The 25188-nt window shown below is 43.9% G+C and overlaps 1 protein-coding gene across 1 annotated transcript in view; it reads left to right on the plus strand.

The window, feature by feature from the left end:
- LOC309583430 (zinc finger TRAF-type-containing protein 1-A-like) overlaps positions 1-23157 on the plus strand; it is a 41656-nt gene extending 18499 nt beyond the window's left edge. The window contains exons 2-4 of the mRNA XM_082299101.1: positions 5563-5801; positions 13092-13303; positions 22593-23157. Of these exons, the coding sequence (XP_082155227.1) occupies positions 5563-5801; positions 13092-13303; positions 22593-22984 (843 nt within the window). The 3' untranslated portion in view covers positions 22985-23157. The remainder of the gene's footprint in view (positions 1-5562; positions 5802-13091; positions 13304-22592) is intronic.
- Positions 23158-25188: the final 2031 nt, after the last annotated feature.

Consider the following 25188-nt stretch of genomic DNA (forward strand, 5'->3'; position numbering starts at 1 on the left):
ATAAATAATTGGGAAAAATATTAATAAATAAGGGGAGAAAATGACAAAAAGATGGAAAAATGGCGATAAAAAATGTGGAAAAACGAGAATAAATCTGGAATATTTGGGATAAATAATAGGGGAAAAGGGGAATAAAAACGTGGAAAAATGGCAATAAATGGGATGGAAAAATAATGATAAATTAGGAATATTTGGGATAAATAATAGGGAAAAACATTAATAAATAAGGTGGGAAAATGGGAGTGAATAAAAGTGGGAAATGATGGGAAATGAGGGAAATTGGGGAAAAATAATGGGGAAAAATATTAAGAAATGAGGTGGGAAAATGGGAGTGAGTAATAGGGAAAAATGAGGATAAATCGGGAATATTTGGGATAAATAATAGGGGAAAAAGGGAACTAAAAATATGGAAAAATGGCAATAAATGGGATGGGAAAATACCGATAAATGAGGAATATTCGGGATAAATAATAGGGAAAAAGGGCAATAAAAATATGGAAAAATGGCAATTAATGGGTTGGAAAAATGATGGGAAATGAGGGAAATTGGGGAAAAATAATGGGGAAAATATTAATAAATAATTTGGGAAAATGGGAGTGAATAAGATGGGAAAATAATGCTAAATGAGGAAAATTAGGAATAAATAATAGGGAAAACTATTAATAAATAAGGTGGAAAAATGGGAGTGAATAAAAGTGGGAAATGATGGGAAATGAGGGAAATTGGGGAAAAATAATGGGGAAATGGGAGTGAATGAAATGGGGAAATGATGGGAAATGAGGAAAATGAGGGATCAATAATGGGGAAAATGTTAATAAATGAGGGGGGAAAATGGGAGTGAGTAATAGGGAAAAATGAGGATAAATGAGGAATATTTGGGATAAATAATAGGGAAAAAGGGCAATAAAAAAGATGGAAAAATGGCAATAAATGGGATGGGAAAATAATGATAAATGAGGAATATTTGGGATAAATAATAGGGAAAAAGGGCAATAAAAATACGGAAAAATGGCAATAAATGGGATGGGAAAATACCGATAAATGAGGAATATTCGGGATAAATAATAGGGAAAAAGGGCAATCAAAATATGGAAAAATGGCAATGAATGGGTTGGAAAAATGATGGGAAATGAGGGAAATTGGGGAAAAATAATGGGGAAATGGGAGTTGAATCAAATGGGGAAATGATGGGAAATGAGGAAAATGAGGGATCAATAATGGGGAAAATATTAAGAAATGAGGTGGGAAAATGGGAATGAGTAATAGGGAAAAATGAGGATAAATCGGGAATATTTGGGATAAATAATAGGGGAAAAGGGCAATAAAAAAGATGGAAAAATGGCAATAAATGGGATGGGAAAATACCGATAAATGAGGAATATTCGGGATAAATAATAGGGAAAAAGGGCAATAAAAATACGGAAAAATGGCAATAAATGGGATGGAAAAATGATGGGAAATGAGGGAAATTGGGGAAAAATAATGGGGAAAATATTAATAAATAATTAGGGAAAATGGGAGTGAATAAGATGGGAAAATAATGCTAAATGAGGAAAATTAGGAATAAATAATAGGGAAAACTATTAATAAGTAAGGTGGAAAAATGGGAGTGAATAAAATGGGAAAATGTGAATAAATCGGGAATATTTGGGATAAATAATTGGTGAAAAAGGGAACTAAAAATATGGAAAAATGGCAATAAATGGGATGGGAAAATGATGATAAATGAGGAATATTTGGGATAAATAATAGGGAAAAAGGGCAATAAAAAAGATGGAAAAATGGCAATAAATGGGATGGAAAAATGATGGGAAATGAGGGAAATTGGGGAAAAATAATTGGGAAAATATTAATAAATAATTAGGGAAAATGGGAGTGAATAAGATGGGAAAATAATGCTAAATGAGGAAAATTAGGGCTAAATAATAGGGAAAACTATTAATAAATAAGGTGGAAAAATGGGAATGAATAAAAGTGGGAAATGATGGGAAATGATGGAAATTGGGGAAAAATAATGGGGAAATGGGAGTGAATGAAATGGGGAAATGATGGGAAATGAGGAAAATGAGGGATCAATAATGGGGGAAAATGTTAATGAATGAGGTGGGGAAATGGGAGTGAATAAAATGGGAAAATGTGAATAAATCGGGAATATTTGGGATAAATAATCGGGGAAAAAGGGCAATAAAAAATATGGAAAAATGGCAATAAATGGGATGGGAAAATACCGATAAATGAGGAAAATTAGGGATAAATAATAGGGAAAAAGGGCAATAAAAATACGGAAAAATGGCAATAAATGGGATGGGAAAATGATGGGAAATGAGGGAAATTGGGGAAAAATAATGGGGAAAATATTAATAAATAATTAGGGAAAATGGGAGTGAATAAGATGGGAAAATAATGCTAAATGAGGAAAATTAGGACTAAATAATAGGGAAAACTATTAATAAATAAGGTGGAAAAATGGGAGTGAATAAAAGTGGGAAATGATGGGAAATGAGGGAAATTGGGGAAAAATAATGGGGAAATGGGAGTGAATGAAATGGGGAAATGATGGGAAATGAGGAAAATGAGGGATCAATAATGGGGGAAATGTTAATAAATAAGGGGTGAAAATGAGGATAAATGAGGAATATTAGGAATAAATAATCGGGGAAAAGGGCAATAAAAATATGGAAAAATGGCAATAAATGGGATGGGAAAATACCGATAAATGAGGAATATTCGGGATAAATAATAGGGAAAAAGGGCAATAAAAAAGATGGAAAAATGGCAATAAATGGGATGGGAAAATGATGGGAAATGATGGAAATTGGGGAAAAATAATTGGGAAAATATTAATAAATAATTAGGGAAAATGGGAGTGAATAAGATGGGAAAATAATGCTAAATGAGGAAAATTAGGACTAAATAATAGGGAAAACTATTAATAAATAAGGTGGGAAAATGGGAGTGAATAAAAGTGGAAATGATGGGAAATGAGGGAAATTGGGGAAAAATAATGGGGAAATGGGAGTGAATCAAATGGGGAAATGATGGGAAATGAGGGGAAATGATGAAAATTGGGGAAAAATAATGGGGAAATGGGAGTGAATGAAATGGGGAAATGATGGGAAATGAGGGGAAATGATGGGAAATGATGAAAATTGGGGATTTTTTGGGAGCCCTTGTCCCGATCCTCTCCCCTTATCCGCAGTGCACCAACGGGCACCTGATGTGCGCCGGCCGGGCTGGGAAATGAGGGGAAATGCTGGAAATTGGGGAAAAATAATGGGGAAATGGGAGTGAATCAAATGGGGGAATGAGGGGAAATGAGGGGAAATGATGAAAATTGGGGAAAAATAATGGGGAAATGGGAGTGAATCAAATGGGGAAATGATGGGAAATGAGGGAAATTGGGGAAAAATAATGGGGAAATGGGAGTAAATGAAATGGGGAAATGATGGGAAATGAGGAAAATGAGGGATCAATAATGGGGGAAAATATTAAGAAATGAGGTGGAAAAATGGGAGTGAGTAATAGGGAAAATGAGGATAAATTAGGAATATTTGGGATAAATAATCGGGGAAAAAGGGAACTAAAAATATGGAAAAATGGCAATAAATGGGATGGGAAAATACCGATAAATGAGGAATATTCGGGATAAATAATAGGGGAAAAGGGGAATAAAAATGTGGAAAAATGGCAATAAATGGGATGGAAAAATGATGGGAAATGAGGGAAATTGGGGAAAAATAATGGGGAAATGGGAGTTGAATCAAATGGGGAAATGATGGGAAATGAGGAAAATGAGGGATCAATAATGGGGGAAAATGTTAATAAATGAGGTGGGAAAATGGGAGTGAGTAATAGGGAAAAATGAGGATAAATCAGGAAAATTAGGGATAAATAATCGGGAAAAAGGGCAATAAAAAAGATGGAAAAATGGCAATAAATGGGATGGGAAAATGATGATAAATGAGGAATATTTGGGATAAATAATAGGGAAAAAGGGCAATAAAAAAGATGGAAAAATGGCAATAAATGGGATGGAAAAATGATGGGAAATGATGGAAATTGGGGAAAAATAATGGGGAAATGGGAGTGAATCAAATGGGGAAATGATGGGAAATGAGGGGAAATGATGAAAATTGGGGAAAAATAATGGGGAAATGGGAGTGAATGAAATGGGGAAATGATGGGAAATGAGGGGAAATGATGGGAAATGATGAAAATTGGGGATTTTTTGGGAGCCTTTGTCCCGATCCTCTCCCCTTGTCCGCAGTGCACCAAGGGGCACCTGATGTGCGCCGGCCGGGCTGGGAAATGATGGGAAATGAGGGGAAATGATGAAAATTGGGGAAAAATAATGGGGAAATGGGAGTGAATCAAATGGGGAAATGATGGGAAATGAGGGGAAATGATGAAAATTGGGGAAAAATAATGGGGAAATGGGAGTGAATCAAATGGGGAAATGATGGGAAATGAGGGAAATTGGGGAAAAATAATGGGGAAATGGGAGTGAATCAAATGGGGAAATGATGGGAAATGAGGGGAATTGATGAAAATTGGGGAAAAATAATGGGGAAATGGGAGTGAATGAAATGGGGAAATGATGGGAAATGAGGAAAATGAGGGATCAATAATGGGGAAAATGTTAATAAATAAGGGGGGAAATGGGAGTGAATGAAAAGGGAAATGAGAATAAATCAGGAAAATTAGGGATAAATAATCGGGAAAAAGGGCAATAAAAAAGATGGAAAAATGGCAATAAATGGGATGGAAAAATGATGGGAAATGATGGAAATTGGGGATTTTTTGGGAGCCTTTGTCCCGATCCTGCCCCCTTATCCGCAGTGCACCAACGGGCACCTGATGTGCGCCGGCCGGGCTGGGAAATGAGGGGAAATGATGGGAAATGATGGAAATTGGGGATTTTTTGGGAGCCTTTGTCCCGATCCTCTCCCCTTATCCGCAGTGCACCAACGGGCACCTGATGTGCGCCAGCTGGGCTGGGAAATGAGGGGAAATGATGGAAATTGGGGATTTTTTGGGAGCCCTTGTCCCGATCCTCTCCCCTTGTCTGCAGTGCACCAACGGGCACCTGATGTGCGCCGGCCGGGCTGGGAAATGAGGGGAAATGATGGAAATTGGGGATTTTTTGGGAGCCCTTGTCCCGATCCTCTCCCCTTATCCGGAGTGCACCAAGGGGCACCTGATGTGCGCCGGCTGGGCTGGGAAATGAGGGGAAATGAGGGGAAATGATGAAAATTGGGGAAAAATAATGGGGAAATGGGAGTGAATCAAATGGGGGAATGATGGGAAATGAGGGGAAATGAAGAAAATTGGGGAAAAATAATGGGAAAATGGGAGTGAATGAAATAGGGAAATGATGGGAAATGATGAAAATTGGGGATTTTTTGGGAGCCCTTGTCCCGATCCTGCCCCCTTATCCGCAGTGCACCAACGGGCACCTGATGTGCGCCGGCCGGGCTGGGAAATGAGGGGAAATGATGGGAAATGATGGAAATTGGGGATTTTTTGGGAGCCTTTGTCCCGATCCTCTCCCCTTTTCCGCAGTGCACCAACGGGCACCTGATGTGCGCCGGCTGCTTCATCCACCTGCTGGCGGACTCGCGGCTCAAGGAGGAGCAGGCCACGTGCCCCAACTGCCGCTGCGAGATCTCCAAGAGCCTCTGCTGCCGCAACCTGGCCGTGGAGAAGGCGGTCAGCGAGCTGCCGGCCGAGTGCGGCTTCTGCGCCCGCCAGTTCCCGCGGTCGCTGCTCGAGAGGCACCAGAAGGAGGAGTGCCAGGATAGGTGAGGGCTGGGAGCGATCCTGGAGGGGGTTTTGGGGTGGGTTTTGGGGATTTGTGCAGCCAAAAATACCTGAAATCCATCCTGGGTTGGCACCAGCAGGAGGAGTGCCAGGATAGGTGAGGGCTGGGAGTGATCCTGGAGGGGTTTTGGGATGGGTTTGGTGGGATTTGGGATGGGTTTGGGGTGGTTTTGTGGTTAAAAGTTCCCCAAATCCATCCTGGGTTGGCACCAGCAGGAGGAGTGCCAGGATAGGTGAGGGCTGGGAGTGATCCTGGAGGGATTTGGGATGGGTTTGGGGTGGTTTTTGGGGATTTCTGGATGATTCTGCACCTAAACATTCCCCAAATCCATCCTGGATTGGCACCAGCAGGAGGAGTGCCAGGATAGGTGAGGAGTGGGATCGGTCCTGGAGGGGTTTTATTGGGATTTCTTGGGATTTCGGGAGGGTTTGGGGTGGTTTTTGGGGATTTCTGGATGATTCTGCACCTAAACATTCCCCAAATCCATCCTGGATTGGCACCAGCAGGAGGAGTGCCAGGATAGGTGAGGGGTGGGAGTGATCCTGGAGGGGTTTTGGGGGGATTTCTTGGGATTTCGGGAGGGTTTGGGGTGGTTTCAGGGCATTTCTGGATGATTCTGCACCCAAAAATGCCTGAAATCCATCCTGGATTGGCACCAGCAGGAGGAGTGCCAGGATAGGTGAGGGGTGGCAGCCGTCCTGGAGGGGTTTTGGGATGGGTTTGGGGTGGTTTTTGGGGATTTCTGGATGATTCTGCACCTAAACATTCCCCAAATCCATCCTGGATTGGCACCAGCAGGAGGAGTGCCAGGATAGGTGAGGGCTGGGAGCGATCCTGGAGGGGGTTTTGGGGTGGTTTTTGGGGATTTGTGCAGCCAAAAATGCCTGAAATCCATCCTGGGTTGGCACCAGCAGGAGGAGTGCCAGGATAGGTGAGGGGTGGGAGTGATCCCAGTGGGATTTGGGATGGGTTTGGGGTGGTTTTGGGGATTTCTGGATGATTCTGCGTCCAAACATTCTCAAAATCCATCCTGGGTTGGCACCAGCAGGAGGAGTGCCAGGATAGGTGAGGGGTGGGAGTGATCCTGGAGGGGTTTTGGGGGGATTTCTTGGGATTTCGGGAGGTTTTGGGGTGGTTTTTGGGGATTTGTGCACCTAAACATTCCCCAAATCCATCCTGGATTGGCACCAGAAGGAGGAGTGCCAGGATAGGTGAGGGGTGGGAGGGATCCTGGAGGGGGTTTTGGGGTGGTTTTTGGGGATTTCTGGATGATTCTGCACCCAAAAATGCCTGAAATCCATCCTGGGTTGGCACCAGCAGGAGGAGTGCCAGGATAGGTGAGGGCTGGGAGTGATCCTGGAGGGGTTTTGGGGGGATTTCTTGGGATTTGGAGGGGTTTTGGGGTGGTTTTGTGGTTAAAAGTTCCCCAAATCCATCCTGGATTGGCACCAGCAGGAGGAGTGCCAGGATAGGTGAGGAGTGGGAGTGATCCTGGAGGGGTTTTATTGGGATTTCTTGGGATTTCGGGAGGTTTTGGGGTGGTTTTTGGGGATTTGTGCACCTAAACATTCCCCAAATCCATCCTGGGTTGGCACCAGCAGGAGGAGTGCCAGGATAGGTGAGGAGTGGGAGTGATCCTGGAGGGGTTTTGGGGGGATTTCTTGGGATTTCGGGAGGTTTTGGGGTGGTTTCAGGGCATTTCTGGATGATTCTGCACCTAAACATTCCCCAAATCCATCCTGGGTTGGCACCAGCAGGAGGAGTGCCAGGATAGGTGAGGGCTGGGAGCGATCCTGGAGGGGTTTTGGGGGGATTTCTTGGGATTTCGGGAGGTTTTGGGGTGGTTTTTGGGGATTTGTGCACCTAAACATTCCCCAAATCCATCCTGGATTGGCACCAGCAGGAGGAGTGCCAGGATAGGTGAGGGGTGGGAGCGATCCTGGAGGGGTTTTGGGATGGGTTTGGTGGGATTTGGGATGGGTTTGGGGTGGTTTTGGGGATTTCTGGATGATTCTGCACCCAAACATTCTCAAAATCCATCCTGGGTTGGCACCAGCAGGAGGAGTGCCAGGATAGGTGAGGGGTGGGAGTGATCCTGGAGGGGTTTTATTGGGATTTCTTGGGATTTCGGGAGGGTTTTGGGGTGGTTTTTGGGGATTTGGGGCTGGTTTGGTGCTTAGAAGTTCCCAAAAGGAGCAGTGCCAGGATAGGTGAGGGCTGGGAGCGATCCTGGATGGGATTTGGGATGGGTTTGGTGGGATTTGGGATGAGGTTTTTGGGATTTGGGATGAGGTTTTTGGGATTTGGGATGGCTTTGGTGGGATTTGGGATGGCTTTGGTGGGATTTGGGATGAGGTTTTTGGGATTTGGGATGGGTTTTTTGGGATTTGGGATGGGGTTTTTGGGATTTGGGATGGGGTTTTTGGGATTTGGGATGGGTTTTTTGGGATTTGGGATGGATTTGGTGGGATTTGGGATGAGGTTTTTGGGATTTGGGATGGGTTTGGTGGGATTTGGGATGGGTTTGGGGAGATTTGGGATGGTTTTTTTGGGATTTGGGATGGGTTTGGTGGGATTTGGGATGGGTTCGGTGGGATTTGGGATTTTTTTTTGGGATTTGGGATGGGTTCGGTGGGATTTGGGATGTTTTTTTGGGGATTTGGGATGGGTTTGGGGAGATTTAGAGGGGTTTTGGGGTAGTTTTGGAGGATTTCGGGCAGGTTTTGTGCCTAAAAGTTCCCCAAATCCCTCCTGGATCGGCCCCAGCAGGAGGAATGCCAGGATAGGTGAGGGCTGCCATCAATCCTCGATGGGTTTTGGGGCAAATTTTTGGGATTTCGGGAGGTTTTGGGGTGGTTTTGATGGAATTCTGCTTGGTTTTTTGGGCTGGGATTCATCCCGGGGGCGTTTGGAGGGGTTGTGCTTTTCCCACGCCTCTCCCGCTTTTCCCACTCTGCTTTTCCCGGATTGCCCAGCCTCGTTTTCCACCTCTCTCCCAAATTTTCCCCAATTTCTCTCCCACATTTCCTTCTCTGCTTTTCCAATTCTCTCCCAAAATTTCCCACTCTGCTTTCCCGCTTTCCTCCCCGATTTTCCCATCTTTTTTCCAGATTTTTCCCAGATTTTTCCCAGATTTTTCCCAAATTTCCCACTCTGCTTCCCCGCTTTTCTCCCCGATTTTCCCATCTTTTTTCCAGATTTTTCCTGGATTTTTCCCAAATTTCCCACTCTGCTTTCCCGCTTTTCTCCCCGATTTTCCCATCTTTTTTCCATATTTTTCCTGGATTTTCCCCACATTTCCCACTCTGCTTTCCCACTTTTCTCTCAGGTTTTCCTATCTGTTCTTCCCAAATTTCTCCCAAATTTTCCCCATTTTCCCCAAATTTCCCACTCTGCTTTCCTGCTTTCCTCCCAGATTTTCCAAGCTCCTTTTCCAGATTTTTCCCGGATTTTTCCCACATTTCCCTCTCTGCTTTTCCCCATTTTTCCCAAATTTCCCACTCTGCTTTTTCACTTCTCTCCCACATTTCCCACTCTGCTTTCCCTCTTTCCTCCCAGATTTTCCAATCTCTTTTTTCCATATCTTTCCCAGATTTTTCCCAGATTTTTCCCAAATTTCCCACTTCCCTTTCCCCCTTTTCTCCCAGATTTTCCAATCTTGTTTTCCAGATTTTTCCCAGATTTTTCCCACATTTCCCTCTCTGCTTTTCCCCATTTCTCTCCCAAATTTCCCTCTCTCATTTCCCACTTTCCTCCCAGATTTTCCCCAATTTCTCTCCCACATTTCCTTCTCTGCTTTTCCAATTCTCTCCCAAAATTTCCCACTCTGCTTCCCCGCTTTCCTCCCCGATTTTCCCATCTTTTTTCCAGATTTTTCCCAGATTTTTCCCAAATTTCCCACTCTGCTTTCCCGCTTTTCTCCCCAATTTTCCCATCTTTTTTCCAGATTTTTCCCAGATTTTTCCCAAATTTCCCACTCTGCTTTCCTGGTTTCCTCCCAGATTTTCCAATCTCCTTTTCTATATTTTTCCTGGATTTTTCCCAAATTTCCCACTCTGCTTCCCCGCTTTTCTCCCCGATTTTCCCATCTTTTTTCCAGATTTTTCCTGGATTTCCCCCACATTTCCCTCTCTGCTTTCCCACTTTTCTCTCAGGTTTTCCAATCTGTTCTTCCCAAATTTCTCCCAAATTTTCCCCATTTTCCCCAAATTTCCCTTTCTGCTTTCCCCCTTCCTCCCAGATTTTCCAAGCTCCTTTTCCAGATTTTTCCCGGATTTTTCCCACATTTCCCTCTCTGCTTTTCCCCATTTTTCCCAAATTTCCCACTCTGCTTTTTCACTTCTCTCCCACATTTCCCACTCTGCTTTCCCTCTTTCCTCCCAGATTTTCCAATCTCTTTTTTCCATATCTTTCCCAGATTTTTCCCAGATTTTTCCCAAATTTCCCACTTCCCTTTCCCCCTTTTCTCCCAGATTTTCCAATCTTGTTTTCCAGATTTTTCCCAGATTTTTCCCACATTTCCCTCTCTGCTTTTCCCCATTTCTCTCCCAAATTTCCCTCTCTCATTTCCCACTTTCCTCCCAAATTTTCCCCAATTTCTCTCCCACATTTCCTTCTCTGCTTTTCCAATTCTCTCCCAAAATTTCCCACTCTGCTTCCCCGCTTTTCTCCCCGATTTTCCCATCTTTTTTCCAGATTTTTCCTGGATTTTCCCCACATTTCCCACTCTGCTTTCCCACTTTTCTCTCAGGTTTTCCAATCTGTTCTTCCCAAATTTCTCCCAAATTTTCCCCATTTTCCCCAAATTTCCCACTCTGCTTTCCTGCTTTCCTCCCAGATTTTCCAAGCTCCTTTTCCAGATTTTTCCCACATTTTTCCCACATTTCCCACTCTGCTTTCCCCGTTTTCTCCCAGATTTCCCACTCTCCTTTTCCCAGATTTTTCCCTGATTTTTCCCACATTTTCCTCTCTGCTTTTCCCCATTTTTCCTGGATTTTTCCCTCTCTGCTTCCCCCCTCCCTCCCCGATTTCCCAATCTCCTTTTCCCTGTTTTTCCCACCTTTTTCCCACATTTCCCTCTCTGCTTTCCCTCTTTTCTCCCACCTTTCCCACTCTGCTTTCCCCCTTTTCTCCCAGATTTCCCAATCTCCTTTTCCCTGTTTTTCCCACATTTTTCCCACATTCCCCACTCTGCTTTCCCTCTTTCCTCCCCGATTTCCCAATCTCCTTTTCCCGGATTTTCCCCTGATTTTTCCCACATTTCCCTCTCTGCTTTTCCCCATTTTTCCCAAACTTTCCCACTCCAATTTCCCTCTTTTCTCCCAGATTTCCCAGTCTCCTTTTCTATATTTTTCCCCATTTTTCCCACATTTCCCTCTCTGCTTTCCCCCTTTTCTCCCAGATTTCCCAATCTCCTTTTCCATATTTTTCCCAGATTTTCCCCTGATTTTTCCCACATTTCCCTCTCTGCTTTTCCCCATTTTTCCCACATTTCCCACTCTGCTTTCCCCCTTTCCTCCCACATTTCCCACTCTCCTTTTCCCGGATTTTTCCCGGATTTTTCCCACATTTCCCTCTCTGCTTTTCCCCATTTTTCCCAGGTTTTTCCCTCTCTGCTTTCCCCCCTCCCTCCCCGATTTCCCACTCTCCTTTTCCCTGATTTTTCCCACATTTTTCCCACATTTCCCTCTCTGCTTTCCCCCTTCCTCCCAGATTTCCCAATCTCCTTTTCCCGGATTTTTCCCACCTTTCCCTCTCTGCGTTTCCCGGATTTTTCCCTGATTTTTCCCACCTTTCCCACTCTGCTTCCCCCCTCCCTCCCCAATTTCCCACTCTCCTTTCCCCAGATTTTCCCCACTTTCCCCCCACATTTCCCACTCTGCTTTCCCCCTTTTCTCCCACATTTCCCAATCTCCTTTTCCCTACTTTTCCCAGATTTTCCCCAGATTTTCCCCACCTTTCCCACTCTGCTTCCCCCCTCCTTCCCCGATTTCCCACTCTGCTTTTCCCAGATTTTTCCTGGATTTTTCCCACATTTCCCTCTCTGCTTTTCCCCATTTTTCCCACATTTCCCTCTCCCCTTTCCCCCTTTTCTCCCAGATTTCCCACTCTCCTTTTCCCGGATTTTTCCCGGATTTTTCCCACATTTCCCTCTCTGCTTTTCCCCATTTTTCCCAGGTTTTTCCCTCTCTGCTTCCCCCCTCCCTCCCCGATTTCCCAATCTCCTTTCCCCAGATTTTCCCCACTTCCCCCCCACATTTCCCTCTCTGCTTTCCCCCTTTTCTCCCACATTTCCCAATCTCCTTTTCCCGGATTTTTCCCACATTTCCCTCTCTGCTTTTCCCTGTTTTTCCCACATTTTTCCCACATTTCCCACTCTGCTTTCCCTCTTTTCTCCCACATTTCCCACTCTCCTTTTCCCGGATTTTTCCCAGATTTTCCCCACCTTTCCCTCTCTACTTTTCCCCATTTTTCCCACATTTCCCACTCTGCTTTTCCCCAGATTTTCCCCACATTTCCCACTCTGCTTTCCCCCTTCCTCCCACATTTCCCAATCTCCTTTTCCCTATTTTTCCTGGATTTTTCCCGGATTTTCCCCACATTTCCCACTCTGCTTTCCCCCTTTTCTCCCACATTTCCCACTCTCCTTTTCCCAGATTTTTCCCTGATTTTTCCCACATTTCCCACTCTGCTTTCCCCATTTTTCCCACATTTCCCACTCTCCTTTTCCCAGATTTTCCCCACCTTTCCCACTCTGCTTCCCCCCTCCCTCCCCGATTTCCCAATCTCCTTTTCCCTGTTTTTCCCACATTTTTCCCACCTTTCCCACTCTGCTTTCCCTCTTTTCTCCCACATTTCCCAATCTCCTTTTCCTGGATTTTTCCCACATTTCCCTCTCTGCTTTTCCCCATTTTTCCTGGATTTTTCCCTCTCTGCTTCCCCCCTCCCTCCCACATTTCCCAATCTCCTTTTCCCTATTTTTCCCACATTTTCCCCACATTTCCCACTCTCCTTTTCCCGGATTTTTCCCAGATTTTCCCCACCTTGTCCCACTCTGCTTCCCCCCTCCCTCCCCAATTTCCCACTCTCCTTTTCCCTATTTTCCCCCACTTTCCCCCACATTTCCCTCTCTCCCCTTTCCCCTCCTTTCTCCCCACCCTCCTCTCCCCCATCAATTCCCCCATCCCATCCCAACGCTCCGGCTCTTCCCTCTTTTTTTTTTTGGTTGTTTTTCCCTCTCCCCCACCTCATTTCCCGCATTTCCCCGCAGGGTGACGCAGTGCAAGTACAAACGCATCGGCTGCCCCTGGCAGGGCCCTTTCCACGAGCTCTCCGTGCACGAATCCGAGTGCACGCATCCCACGAAAACCGGCAACGAGCTCATGGACATCCTGGACGAGATGGACCAAACGCGCAAGAAGGAGATGCAGCTCTACAACAGCATCTTCAGCCTGCTCAGCTTCGAGAAGATCGGCTACACGGGTACGGAGCGGGCGGGAAAACAAAAAAAAACGGGAATTCCCGCCCTTCCCGGAAAGGGTTTTCCCGGTTTTCCGGAGGGGGGAGGAGAATTTGGAGAGTTTGGGGTTGTGCGGGGAGTGCTGGAGGGAATTGGGGGAGGGGTTGGGGAAAGGTGAGGGAGGGGAGGTGGGATGAGGTGGGATAATGGGGAGGGGGGGTTGGGGAATTTTATGGGATAAGGATGGATCCTGTGGGGGTGCGGTGGAAATTCCGGGGATTTTATGGGATAATTCTGGGAATTTTTTGGGAGAATGATGAATCCTGTGGGGGTGCGGTGAAAATTCCGGGGATTTATGGGATAATTCTGGGGATTCTTTAGGATAATTCCGGGGATTTTTTAGGATCATTCCGGGAATTTTTTGGGAGAATGATGAATCCTGTGGGGGTGTGGTGAAAATTCCGGGGATGTTTTAGGATCATTCCAGGAATTCTTTGGGATAATGATGAATCCTGTTGGGATCCGGTGCTAATTCCAGGAAAGTTTTAGGATAATTCCGGGAATTTTTTAGGATCATTCCGGGGATTTTTTAGGGTAATTCCGGGGATTTTTTAGGATCATTCCGGGAATTTTTTGGGAGAATGATGAATCCTGTGGGGGTGCGGTGAAAATTCCGGGGATTTTTTAGGATCATTCTGGGAATTTTTTGGGATAACGATGAATCCTGTGGGGGTGCGGTGAAAATTCCGGGGATTTTTTAGGATCATTCTGGGGATTTTTTAGGATAATTCTGGGAATTTTTTAGGATCATTCTGGGGATTTTTTGGGATAATTCTGGGAATTTTTTTAGGATAATTCTGGGAATTGTTTAGGATAGCGATGAATCCTGTTGGGATCCGGTGCTAATTCCGGAGATTTTTTCGGATAACGATGAATCGTGTTGGGATCCGGTGCTAATTCCGGGGTTTTTTTAGGATAATTCCGGGAATTTTTTGGGATAACGATGGATCCTGTGGGGGTGCGGTGAAAATTCCGGGGATTTTATGGGATAATTCTGGGATTTTTTTGGGATAATGATGAATCCTGTGGGGGTGCGGTGCTAATTCCGGGGATTTTTTAGGGTAATTCCGGGGATTTTTTAGGATAATTCCGGGCACTTTTTAGGATCATTCTGGGAATTCTTTGGGATAACGATGAATCCTGTGGGGGTGCGGTGAAAATTCCGGGGATTTTTTGGGATAATTCCGGGGATTTTTTGGGATAATGATGAATCCTGTGGGGATGCGGTGAAAATTCCGGGGATTTTATGGGATAATTCTGGGGATTTTTTGGGATAACGATGGATCCTGTGGGGGTGCGGTGAAAATTCCGGGGATTTTATGGGATAATTCTGGGAATTTTTTGGGATAACGATGAATCCTGTTGGGATCTGGAGCTAATTCTGGGAATTTTTTAGGATCATTCCAGGGATTTTTTGGGATAACGATGAATCCTGTGGGGGTGCGGTGAAAATTCCGGGGATTTTTTAGGGTAATTCCGGGGATTTTTTAGGATCATTCTGGGGATTTTTTAGGATAATTCCGGGCACTTTTTAGGATCATTCTGGGAATTCTTTGGGATAACGATGAATCCTGTGGGGGTGCGGTGAAAATTCCGGGGATGTTTTAGGATATCCTTGAATCCTGTTGGGATGCGGTGCTAATTCCGGGGATTTTTTAGGGTAATTCCGGGGATTTTTTAGGATCATTCTGGGGATTTTTTAGGATAATTCCGGGAATTGTTTAGGATATCCCTGAATCCTGTTGGGATCCGGTGCTAATTCCGGGAATGTTTTAGGATAATTCTGGGAATTTTTTAGGATAATTCCGGGAATTTTTTCAGATAACGATGAATCCTGTTGGGATGCGGTGCTAATTCCAGGAATTTTTTAGGATAATTCCGAGAATTTTTTAGGATAATTCCGGGAATTTTTTGGGATAACGATGAATCCTGTGGGGGTGCGGTGAAAATTCCGGGCATTTTTTAGGATCATTCTGGGAATTTTATGGGATAACGATGAATCCTGTGGGGGTGCGGTGAAAATTCCGGGGATTTTATGGGATAATTCTGGGAATTTTTTAGGATAATTCCGGGGATTTTTTGGGATAACGATGAATCCTGTTGGGATGCGGTGCTAATTCCGGGAATGTTTTAGGATCATTCTGGGAATTTTTTAGGATAATTCCGGGAATTTTTTCGGAGAACGATGAATCCTGTTGGGATCCGGTGCTAATTCCGGGCATTGTTTAGGGTCATTCTGGGAATTCTTTGGGATAACGATGAATCCTGTGGGGGTGCGGTGAAAATTCCGGGGATTTTTTAGGATCATTCTGGGAATTTTTTGGGATAACGATGAATCCTGTTGGGATGCGGTGCTAATTCCCGGAATTTTTTAGGATAATTCCAGGAATTTTTTAGGATAACGATGAATCCTGTGGGGATCCGGTGAAAATTCCGGGCATTTTTTAGGATAATTCCGGGAATTTTTTGGGATAACGATGAATCCTGTTGGGATCCGGTGCTAATTCCGGGAATTTTTTAGGATAATTCCAGGAATTTTTTAGGATAACAATGCATCCTGTTGGGATGCGGTGCTAATTCCCGGAATTTTTTAGGATAATTCCGGGAATTTTATGGCATAATGATGAATCCTGTTGGGATGCGGTGCTAATTCCGGGGTTTTTTTAGGATAATTCCGGGCATTTTTTGGGATAACGATGAATCCTGTTGGGATGCGGTGCTGATTTCGGGAATTTTTTGGGATAATTCCAGGAATTTTTTAGGATATCCCTGAATCCTGTTGGGATCCGGTGCTAATTCCGGGAATGTTTTAGGATAATTCTGGGAATTTTTTAGGATAATTCCGGGAATTTTTTAGGATAGCGATGAATCCTGTTGGGATCCGGTGAAAATTCCGGGCATTTTTTAGGATAATTCTGGGAATTTTTTAGGATCATTCCGGGAATTCTTTGGGATAACGATGAATCCTGTTGGGATCCGGTGCTGATTTCGGGAATTGTTTAGGATAATTCTGGGAAGTTTTTGGGATAACGATGAATCCTGTTGGGATCTGGTGCTAATTCCGGGAAATTTTTAGGATCATTCCAGGAATTTTTTGGGATAACGATGAATCCTGTGGGGGTGCGGTGAAAATTCCGGGGATTTTATGGGATAATTCTGGGAATTTTTTAGGATCATTCCGGGAATTTTTTGGGATAATGATGAATCCTGTGGGGATGCGGTGAAAATTCCGGGGATTTTATGGGATAATTCTGGGAATTTTTTGGGATAACGATGGATCCTGTGGGGGTGCGGTGAAAATTCCGGGGATTTTTTAGGATAATTCCGGGGATTTTATGGGATAACGATGAATCCTGTGGGGGTGCGGTGAAAATTCCGGGGATTTTATGGGATAATTCTGGGAATTTTTTGGGATAACGATGAATCCTGTGGGGGGTGCGGTGAAAATTCCGGGGATGTTTTAGGATATCCCTGAATCCTGTTGGGATGCGGTGCTAATTCCGGGCATTTTTTAGGGTAATTCCGGGGATTTTATGGGATAACGATGAATCCTGCGGGGATGCGGTGAAAATTCCGGGGATTTTATGGGATAATTCTGGGAATTTTTTAGGATCATTCCGGGAATTTTTTGGGATAACGATGAATCCTGTTGGGATCCGGTGAAAATTCCGGGGATTTTTTAGGATCATTCCAGGAATTTTTTGGGATCATTCCAGGAATTTTTTAGGATGACGATGAATCCTGTTGGGATCCGGTGAAAATTCCAGGCATTTTTTAGGATAATTCTGGGAATTTTTTAGGATCATTCCGGGCATTTTTTAGGATAATTCCGGGCATTTTTTAGGGTAATTCCGGGCATTTTTTGGGAGAACGATGAATCCTGTTGGGATCTGGTGCTAATTCCAGGAATTTTTTAGGATAATTCCGGGAATTTTTTAGGATCATTCCGGGAATTTTTTGGGATAACGATGAATCCTGTTGGGATGCGGTGCTGATTTCGGGAATTTTTTGGGATAATTCCAGGAATTTTTTAGGATATCCCTGAATCCTGTTGGGATCCAGTGCTAATTCCAGGAATTGTTTAGGATCATTCCGGGAATGTTTTAGGATAATTCCGGGAATTTTTTAGGATAATTCTGGGAATTTTTTGGGATAACGATGCATCCTATGGGGATGCGGTGAAAATTCCGGGGATTTTTTGGGATAATTCCGGGGATTTTTTGGGATAATGATGAATCCTGTGGGGGTGTGGTGAAAATTCCGGGGATTTTATGGGATAATGATGAATCCTGTTGGGATCTGGTGCTAATTCCGGGAATTGTTTAGGATCATTCCAGGAATTTTTTGGGATAACGATGAATCCTGTGGGGGTGCGGTGAAAATTCCGGGGATTTTATGGGATAATTCTGGGAATTTTTTGGGATAATGATGAATCCTGTGGGGGTGCGGTGAAAATTCCGGGGATTTTATGGGATAATTCTGGGGATTTTTTGGGATAATGATGAATCCTGTGGGGGTGCGGTGAAAATTCCGGGGATGTTTTAGGATAATTCTGGGAATTTTTTAGGATAATTCCGGGAATTTTTTGGGATAACGATGAATCCTGTTGGGATGCGGTGCTAATTCCAGGAATTTTTTAGGATAATTCCGGGAATTTTTTAGGATAATTCCGGGAATTTTTTGGGATAACGATGAATCCTGTGGGGGTGCGGTGAAAATTCCGGGGATTTTTTAGGATAATTCTGGGAATTTTTTGGGATAACGATGAATCCTGTTGGGATCTGGTGCTAATTCCGGGAATTTTTTAGGATCATTCCAGGAATTTTATGGGATAACGATGAATCCTGTGGGGGTGCGGTGAAAATTCCGGGGATTTTATGGGATAATTCTGGGAATTTTTTAGGATCATTCCGGGAATTTTTTGGGATAACGATGAATCCTGTTGGGATCCGGTGCTGATTTCGGGAATTTTTTAGGATAATTCCGGGGATTTTTTAGGATAATTCTGGGAATTGTTTAGGATAATTCTGGGAATTTTTTAGGATCATTCCGGGAATTTTTTAGGACAGCGATGAATCCTGTTGGGATCCGCTGCTAATTCCGGGAATTTTTTAGGATAATTCTGGGAATTTTTTAGGATCATTCCGGGGATTTTTTAGGATAATTCCGGGCATTTTTTAGGGTAATTCCGGGAATTTTTTGGGATAACGATGAATCCTGTTGGGATGCGGTGCTAATTCCGGGCATTTTTTAGGGTAATTCCGGGGATTTTTTAGGATCATTCCGGGGATTTTTTAGGATAATTCTGGGAATTTTTTAGGATCATTGTGGGGATTTTTTGGGATAATTCTGGGAATTTTTTTAGGATAATTCTGGGAATTGTTTAGGATAGCGATGAATCCTGTTGGGATCCGGTGCTAATTCCGGAGATTTTTTCGGATAACGATGAATCGTGTTGGGATCCGGTGCTAATTCCGGGGTTTTTTTAGGATAATTCCGGGAATTTTTTGGGATAACGATGCATCCTGTTGGGATGCGGTGCTAATTCCGGGAATTTTTTAGGATCATTCCGGGAACTTTTTCGGAGAACGATGAATCCTGTTGGGATCCGGTGCTAATTCTGGGAATTTTTTAGGATAATTCTGGGAATTTTTTAGGATAATTCTGGGAAGTTTTTGGGATAACGATGAATCCTGTGGGGATCCGGTGCTAATTCCGGGAATGTTTTAGGATCATTCTGGGAATTTTTTAGGATCATTCCGGGAATTTTTTCGGAGAACGATGAATGCTGTTGGGATCTGGTGCTAATTCCGGGGATTTTATAGGATAATTCTGGGAATTTTTTGGGATAATGATGAATCCTGTGGGGGTGTGGTGAAAATTCCGGGGATTTTATGGGATAACGATGAATCCTGTTGGGATCTGGTGCTAATTCCGGGAATTGTTTAGGATCATTCCAGGAATTTTTTGGGATAACGATGAATCCTGTGGGGGTGCGGTGAAAATTCCGGGGATTTTATGGGATAATTCTGGGAATTTTTTCAGATAACGATGAATCCTGTTGGGATCCGGTGAAAATTCCGGGCATTTTTTAGGATAATTCTGGGAATTTTTTAGGATCATTCCGGGAATTCTTTGGGATAACGATGAATCCTGTTGGGATCCGGTGCTGATTTCGGGAATTTTTTAGGATAATTCCGGGAATTTTTTAGGATAGTTCTGGGAAGTTTTTGGGATAACGATGAATCCTGTTGGGATCCGGTGAAAATTCCGGGAATTTTTTAGGATCATTCCGGGAATTTTTTCGGAGAACGATGAATCCTGTTGGGATCCGGTGCTAATTCTGGGAATTTTTTAGGATAATTCTGGGAATTTTTTAGGATAATTCTGGGAAGTTTTTGGGATAACGATGAATCCTGTGGGGATCCGGTGCTAATTCCGGGAATGTTTTAGGATCATTCTGGGAATTTTTTAGGATCATTCCGGGAATTTTTTCGGAGAACGATGAATGCTGTTGGGATCTGGTGCTAATTCCGGGGATTTTATAGGATAATTCTGGGAATTTTTTGGGATAATGATGAATCCTGTGGGGGTGTGGTGAAAATTCCGGGGATTTTATGGGATAACGATGAATCCTGTTGGGATCTGGTGCTAATTCCGGGAATTGTTTAGGATCATTCCAGGAATTTTTTGGGATAACGATGAATCCTGTGGGGGTGCGGTGAAAATTCCGGGGATTTTATGGGATAATTCTGGGAATTTTTTCAGATAACGATGAATCCTGTTGGGATCCGGTGAAAATTCCGGGCATTTTTTAGGATAATTCTGGGAATTTTTTAGGATCATTCCGGGAATTCTTTGGGATAACGATGAATCCTGTTGGGATCCGGTGCTGATTTCGGGAATTTTTTAGGATAATTCCGGGAATTTTTTAGGATAGTTCTGGGAAGTTTTTGGGATAACGATGAATCCTGTTGGGATCCGGTGAAAATTCCGGGAATTTTTTAGGATCATTCCGGGAATTTTTTGGGATAACGATGAATCCTGTTCGGATGCGGTGCTGATTTCGGGAATTTTTTGGGATAATTCCAGGAATTGTTTAGGATATCCCTGAATCCTGTTGGGATCCGGTGCTAATTCCGGGAATGTTTTAGGATCATTCTGGGAATTTTTTAGGATCATTCCGGGAATTTTTTCAGATAACGATGAATCCTGTTGGGATGCGGTGCTGATTTCGGGAATTTTTTAGGATAATTCTGGGAAGTTTTTGGGATAACGATGAATCCTGTGGGGGTGCGGTGAAAATTCCGGGAATTTTATGGGATAATTCCGGGAATTTTTTGGGATAATTCCGGGAATTTTTTGGGATAATGATGAATCCTGTGGGGGTGCGGTGAAAATTCCGGGGATTTTTTAGGATCATTCTGGGAATTTTTTGGGATAACGATGAATCCTGTGGGATGCGGTGAAAATTCCGGGGATTTTATGGGATAATTCTGGGAATTTTTTAGGATAATTCCGGGAATTTTTTAGGATAATTCCGGGAATTGTTTAGGATATCCCTGAATCCTGTTGGGATCCAGTGCTAATTCCGGGAATGTTTTAGGATAATTCTGGGAATTTTTTAGGATAATTCCGGGAATTTTTTCAGATAACGATGAATCCTGTTGGGATGCGGTGCTGATTTCGGGAATTTTTTAGGATAATTCTGGGAAGTTTTTGGGATAACGATGAATCCTGTTGGGATCTGGTGCTAATTCCGGGAATTTTTTAGGATCATTCCAGGAATTTTATGGGATAACGATGAATCCTGTGGGGATGCAGTGAAAATTCCGGGTTTTTTTTAGGATAATTCTGGGCATTTTTTTGGGATAACGATGAATCCTGTTGGGATCCGGTGAAAATTCCGGGGATTTTATGGGATAATTCTGGGAATTTTTTAGGATCATTCCGGGAATTTTTTGGGATAACGATGAATCCTGTTGGGATGCGGTGCTAATTCCGGGAATTGTTTAGGATAATTCTGGGAATTTTTTAGGATCATTCTGGGAATTTTTTAGGATAATTCCGGGCATTTTTTAGGGTAATTCCGGGAATTTTTTGGGATAACGATGAATCCTGTGGGGATGCGGTGCTAATTCCGGGGATTTTTTAGGATCATTCCAGGGATTTTATGGGATAACGATGAATCCTGTGGGGGTGCGGTGAAAATTCCGGGGATTTTATGGGATAATTCTGGGAATTTTTTAGGATCATTCCGGGAATTTTATGGGATAACGATGAATCCTGTGGGGGTGCGGTGAAAATTCCGGGGATTTTATGGGATAATTCTGGGAATTTTTTGGGATAATGATGAATCCTGTGGGGGTGCGGTGCTAATTCCGGGGATTTTTTAGGATAATTCTGGGAATTTTTTGGGATAATGATGAATCCTGTTGGGATGCGGTGAAAATTCCGGGGATTTTTTAGGATCATTCTGGGAATTTTTTGGGATAACGATGAATCCTGTGGGGATGCGGTGAAAATTCCGGGGATTTTTTAGGATCATTCTGGGAATTTTTTGGGATAATGATGAATCCTGTTGGGATCCGGTGAAAATTCCGGGCATTTTTTAGGATAATTCTGGGAATTTTTTAGGATCATTCCGGGAATTCTTTGGGATAACGATGAATCCTGTTGGGATCCGGTGCTGATTTCGGGCATTTTTTAGGATAATTCTGGGAATTTTTTAGGATAATTCTGGGAAGTTTTTGGGATAACGATGAATCCTGTTGGGATCCAGTGCTAATTCCGGGAATTTTTTAGGATAATTCTGGGAATTTTTTAGGATCATTCCGGGAATTTTTTCAGATAACGATGAATCCTGTTGGGATGCGGTGCTCATTCCAGGAATTTTTTAGGATAATTCCGGGAATTTTTTAGGAGAACGATGAATCCTGTTGGGATCCAGTGCTAATTCCGGAGATTTTTTAGGATATCCCTGAATCCTGTAGGGATCCGGTGCTAATTCCGGAGGTTTTTTGGGATAACGATGAATCCTGTTGGGATCTGCTTCTAATTCCGGGAATTTCTTCAGATATCCCCCAAACCTCCTTAGTATCCCCTCCCCACCCCCCCCCTATTCTCAGCTCTGGCTCCAACCTCCTGACAACAGCTCTTCCCGGAGCACCTCGTCCTCCTCCTCCTGTTGCAATTCCAATGCAATCCCTGCCCTTTTTCCCACTTTTTCCCCCTCCCTTTCCATCCCCCCAGAGGTGCAGTTCCGCCCGTACCGCACGGACGACTTCATCACGCGCCTGTACTACGAGACGCCGCGCCTCACCGTGCTCAACCAGACCTGGGTGCTGAAGGCGCGCGTCAACGACTCCGAGCGCAACCCCAACCTGTCGTGCAAGCGCACGCTGAGCTTCCAGCTCATCCTCAAGAGCAAGGTCAACTCCCCCATGGAATGTTCCTTCCTGCTCCTCGAGGGGCCCTACGACGACGTCAAGATCAACCCCGTCATCTACCACTTCGTCTTCAGCAACGAGAGCAACGAGACCGACTACATGGCGCTGCCCATCGTCGACTCGGTGGAGTGTAACAAACTGCTGGCGGCCAAGAACATCAACCTCCGGCTTTTTATATTCCAGATCCAAAAATAAACAAACAAAACAAAACGAAACGACTCGGGAGAAAGGAGGAGAAACGAAACGAAACGAAAAAAGGGCAAAAAAAAAAAAAAAAGGAAAAAAAAAAAAAAAAAATCGTCATTTGACGGCCTCTCCGCCGAGATGCTCCTCCCCCGTGCCCTCCCTCAGCTTCCGTCGTTGGCCGGCCGCGGGGTTGGGGTGGGTTGGGTTGGGGAGGTGGTGGTTGGAGTGGTGGGAAGGGGTGGGAGAGAGGTGGGAGATGGTGGGGGAGAGATGGAAGTGGGTTGGGAGCGTCAGAAAAGGCTTGGAAGTGGTAAAAAAGGGTGAAAAGTGATGAAAATGGGGGTTGAGACCGTCCAAAATGGCTTGGAAGTGGTAAAAATGGGTGAAAGTGAGCGAAATTGGGCTTGAGACCATCAAAAATGGCCTGGAAGTGGTAAAAAGGGTCAAAAGTGACTAAAGTTGGGCTTGAGACCGTCCAAAATGGCCTGGGAGTGGTAAAAATGGGTGAAAGTGAGCGAAATTGGGCTTGAGACCGTCAAAAATGGCCTGGGAGTGGTAAAAAGGGTCAAAAGTGACGAAAATTGGGCTTGAGACCGTCAAAAATGGCTTGGAAGTGGTAAAAATGGGTGAAAGTGAGCGAAATTGGGCTTGAGACCGTCCAAAATGGCCTGGAAGTGGTAAAAAGGGTCAAAAGTGACGAAAATTGGGCTTGAGACCGTCCAAAATGGCCTGGGAGTGGTAAAAATGGGTGAAAGTGAGTGAAATTGGGCTTGAGACCGTCCAAAATGGCCTGGGAGTGGTAAAAAGGGTCAAAAGTGATGAAAATTGGGCTTGAGACGGTCAAAAATGGCCTGGGAGTGGTAAAAAGGATCAAAAGTGACTAAAGTTGGGCTTGAGACCGTCCAAAATGGCCTGGGAGTGGTAAAAATGGGTGAAAGTGAGTGAAATTGGGCTTGAGACCGTCAAAAATGGCCTGGGAGTGTTAAAAAGGGTCAAAAGTGATGAAAATTGGGCTTGAGACCGTCCAAAATGGCCTGGAAGTGGTAAAAAGGGTCAAAAGTGACGAAAATTGGGCTTGAGACCGTCCAAAATGGCTTGGAAGTGTTAAAAATGGGTGAAAGTGAGCGAAAATTGGCTTGAGACCGTCCAAAATGGCCTGGAAGTGTTAAAAAGGAGTCAAAAGTGACTATAATTGGCTTGAGACGGTCAAAAATGGCTTGGAAGCGACAAGAAATGGTGGGAAAGATCAGAAGTGGTTTGAAAGTAACAAAATTTGACTTGAAAGCAGCCAAAATGGCTCGAAACCATCAAAAAGTTGGTGCAACCGTCAAAAATTGGTGCAAAGCCAACAGAAAGGTCTTGAACCCACCAAAAGTTGTTGAAAGTGGGAAAAGATGGCTTGAAAGGATCAAAATTGGCTTGGAAGTGGCCAAAAATGGTGGGAAACCAAAGGAATTGGCTTGGAAGCATCAAAAGTGGCTTGAAAATGGCAAAAATGGTTTGAACGCAGAAAAACGTGGCTTGAAAGTGCCAAAAATTGGGGAGGAATGAAGAGGAAGGGTCTGAAAAGGATCAAAAATCGGCTCGAAAGCAGCCAAAATGGTGGGAAAGCGACAAAAATTGGTGGGAAAGTGACAAAAACTGGTGGAAAAATGACAAAAACTGGTGGGAAAATGACAAAAATTGGTGGGAAAGCGACAAAAATTGGTGGGGAACAAATGGAATTGGATTGGAACCATCAAAAATGGCTTGAAAGAGCCAAAAATTGTGGGAAACCAAGAGGTTTGGCTTGAAATCGTGAAAAATTGGCTTGAAACCACCAAAATTGGCAAAAAATGCTCGAATCCCAACAGAAAGGTCTTGAAAGCATCAAAAAATGGTTTGAAACCAGCAAAAATCGGTCCAAAGCCAACAGAAAGGTCTTGAAGCCACCAAAAATTGTCTTGAAAGCATCAAAAGTGGTGGGAAATCACCGGAAAGGTCTTGAAACGGTCAAAAGTTGGCTTGAAAGTGACAAAAAGTGGTCTAAACTCAAAGGAAAGATGATGAAACCACCAAAAATTGGCTTAAAGCCACCAAAAATGGTCAGAAGCCAGCGGAAATGTCTTGAGATCGTCAAAAATGGGCTTAAAGCCCCCAAAAATGGGTTGAAACCACCAAAAATAGGCTTAAAACCACCAAAAATGGGTTGAAGCCCAACAAAAAGGTCTTGA

This window comes from Coloeus monedula (assembly GCF_965178545.1).
Source record: "Coloeus monedula genome assembly, chromosome: 1".
Taxonomy (NCBI): Eukaryota; Metazoa; Chordata; class Aves; order Passeriformes; family Corvidae; genus Coloeus; species Coloeus monedula.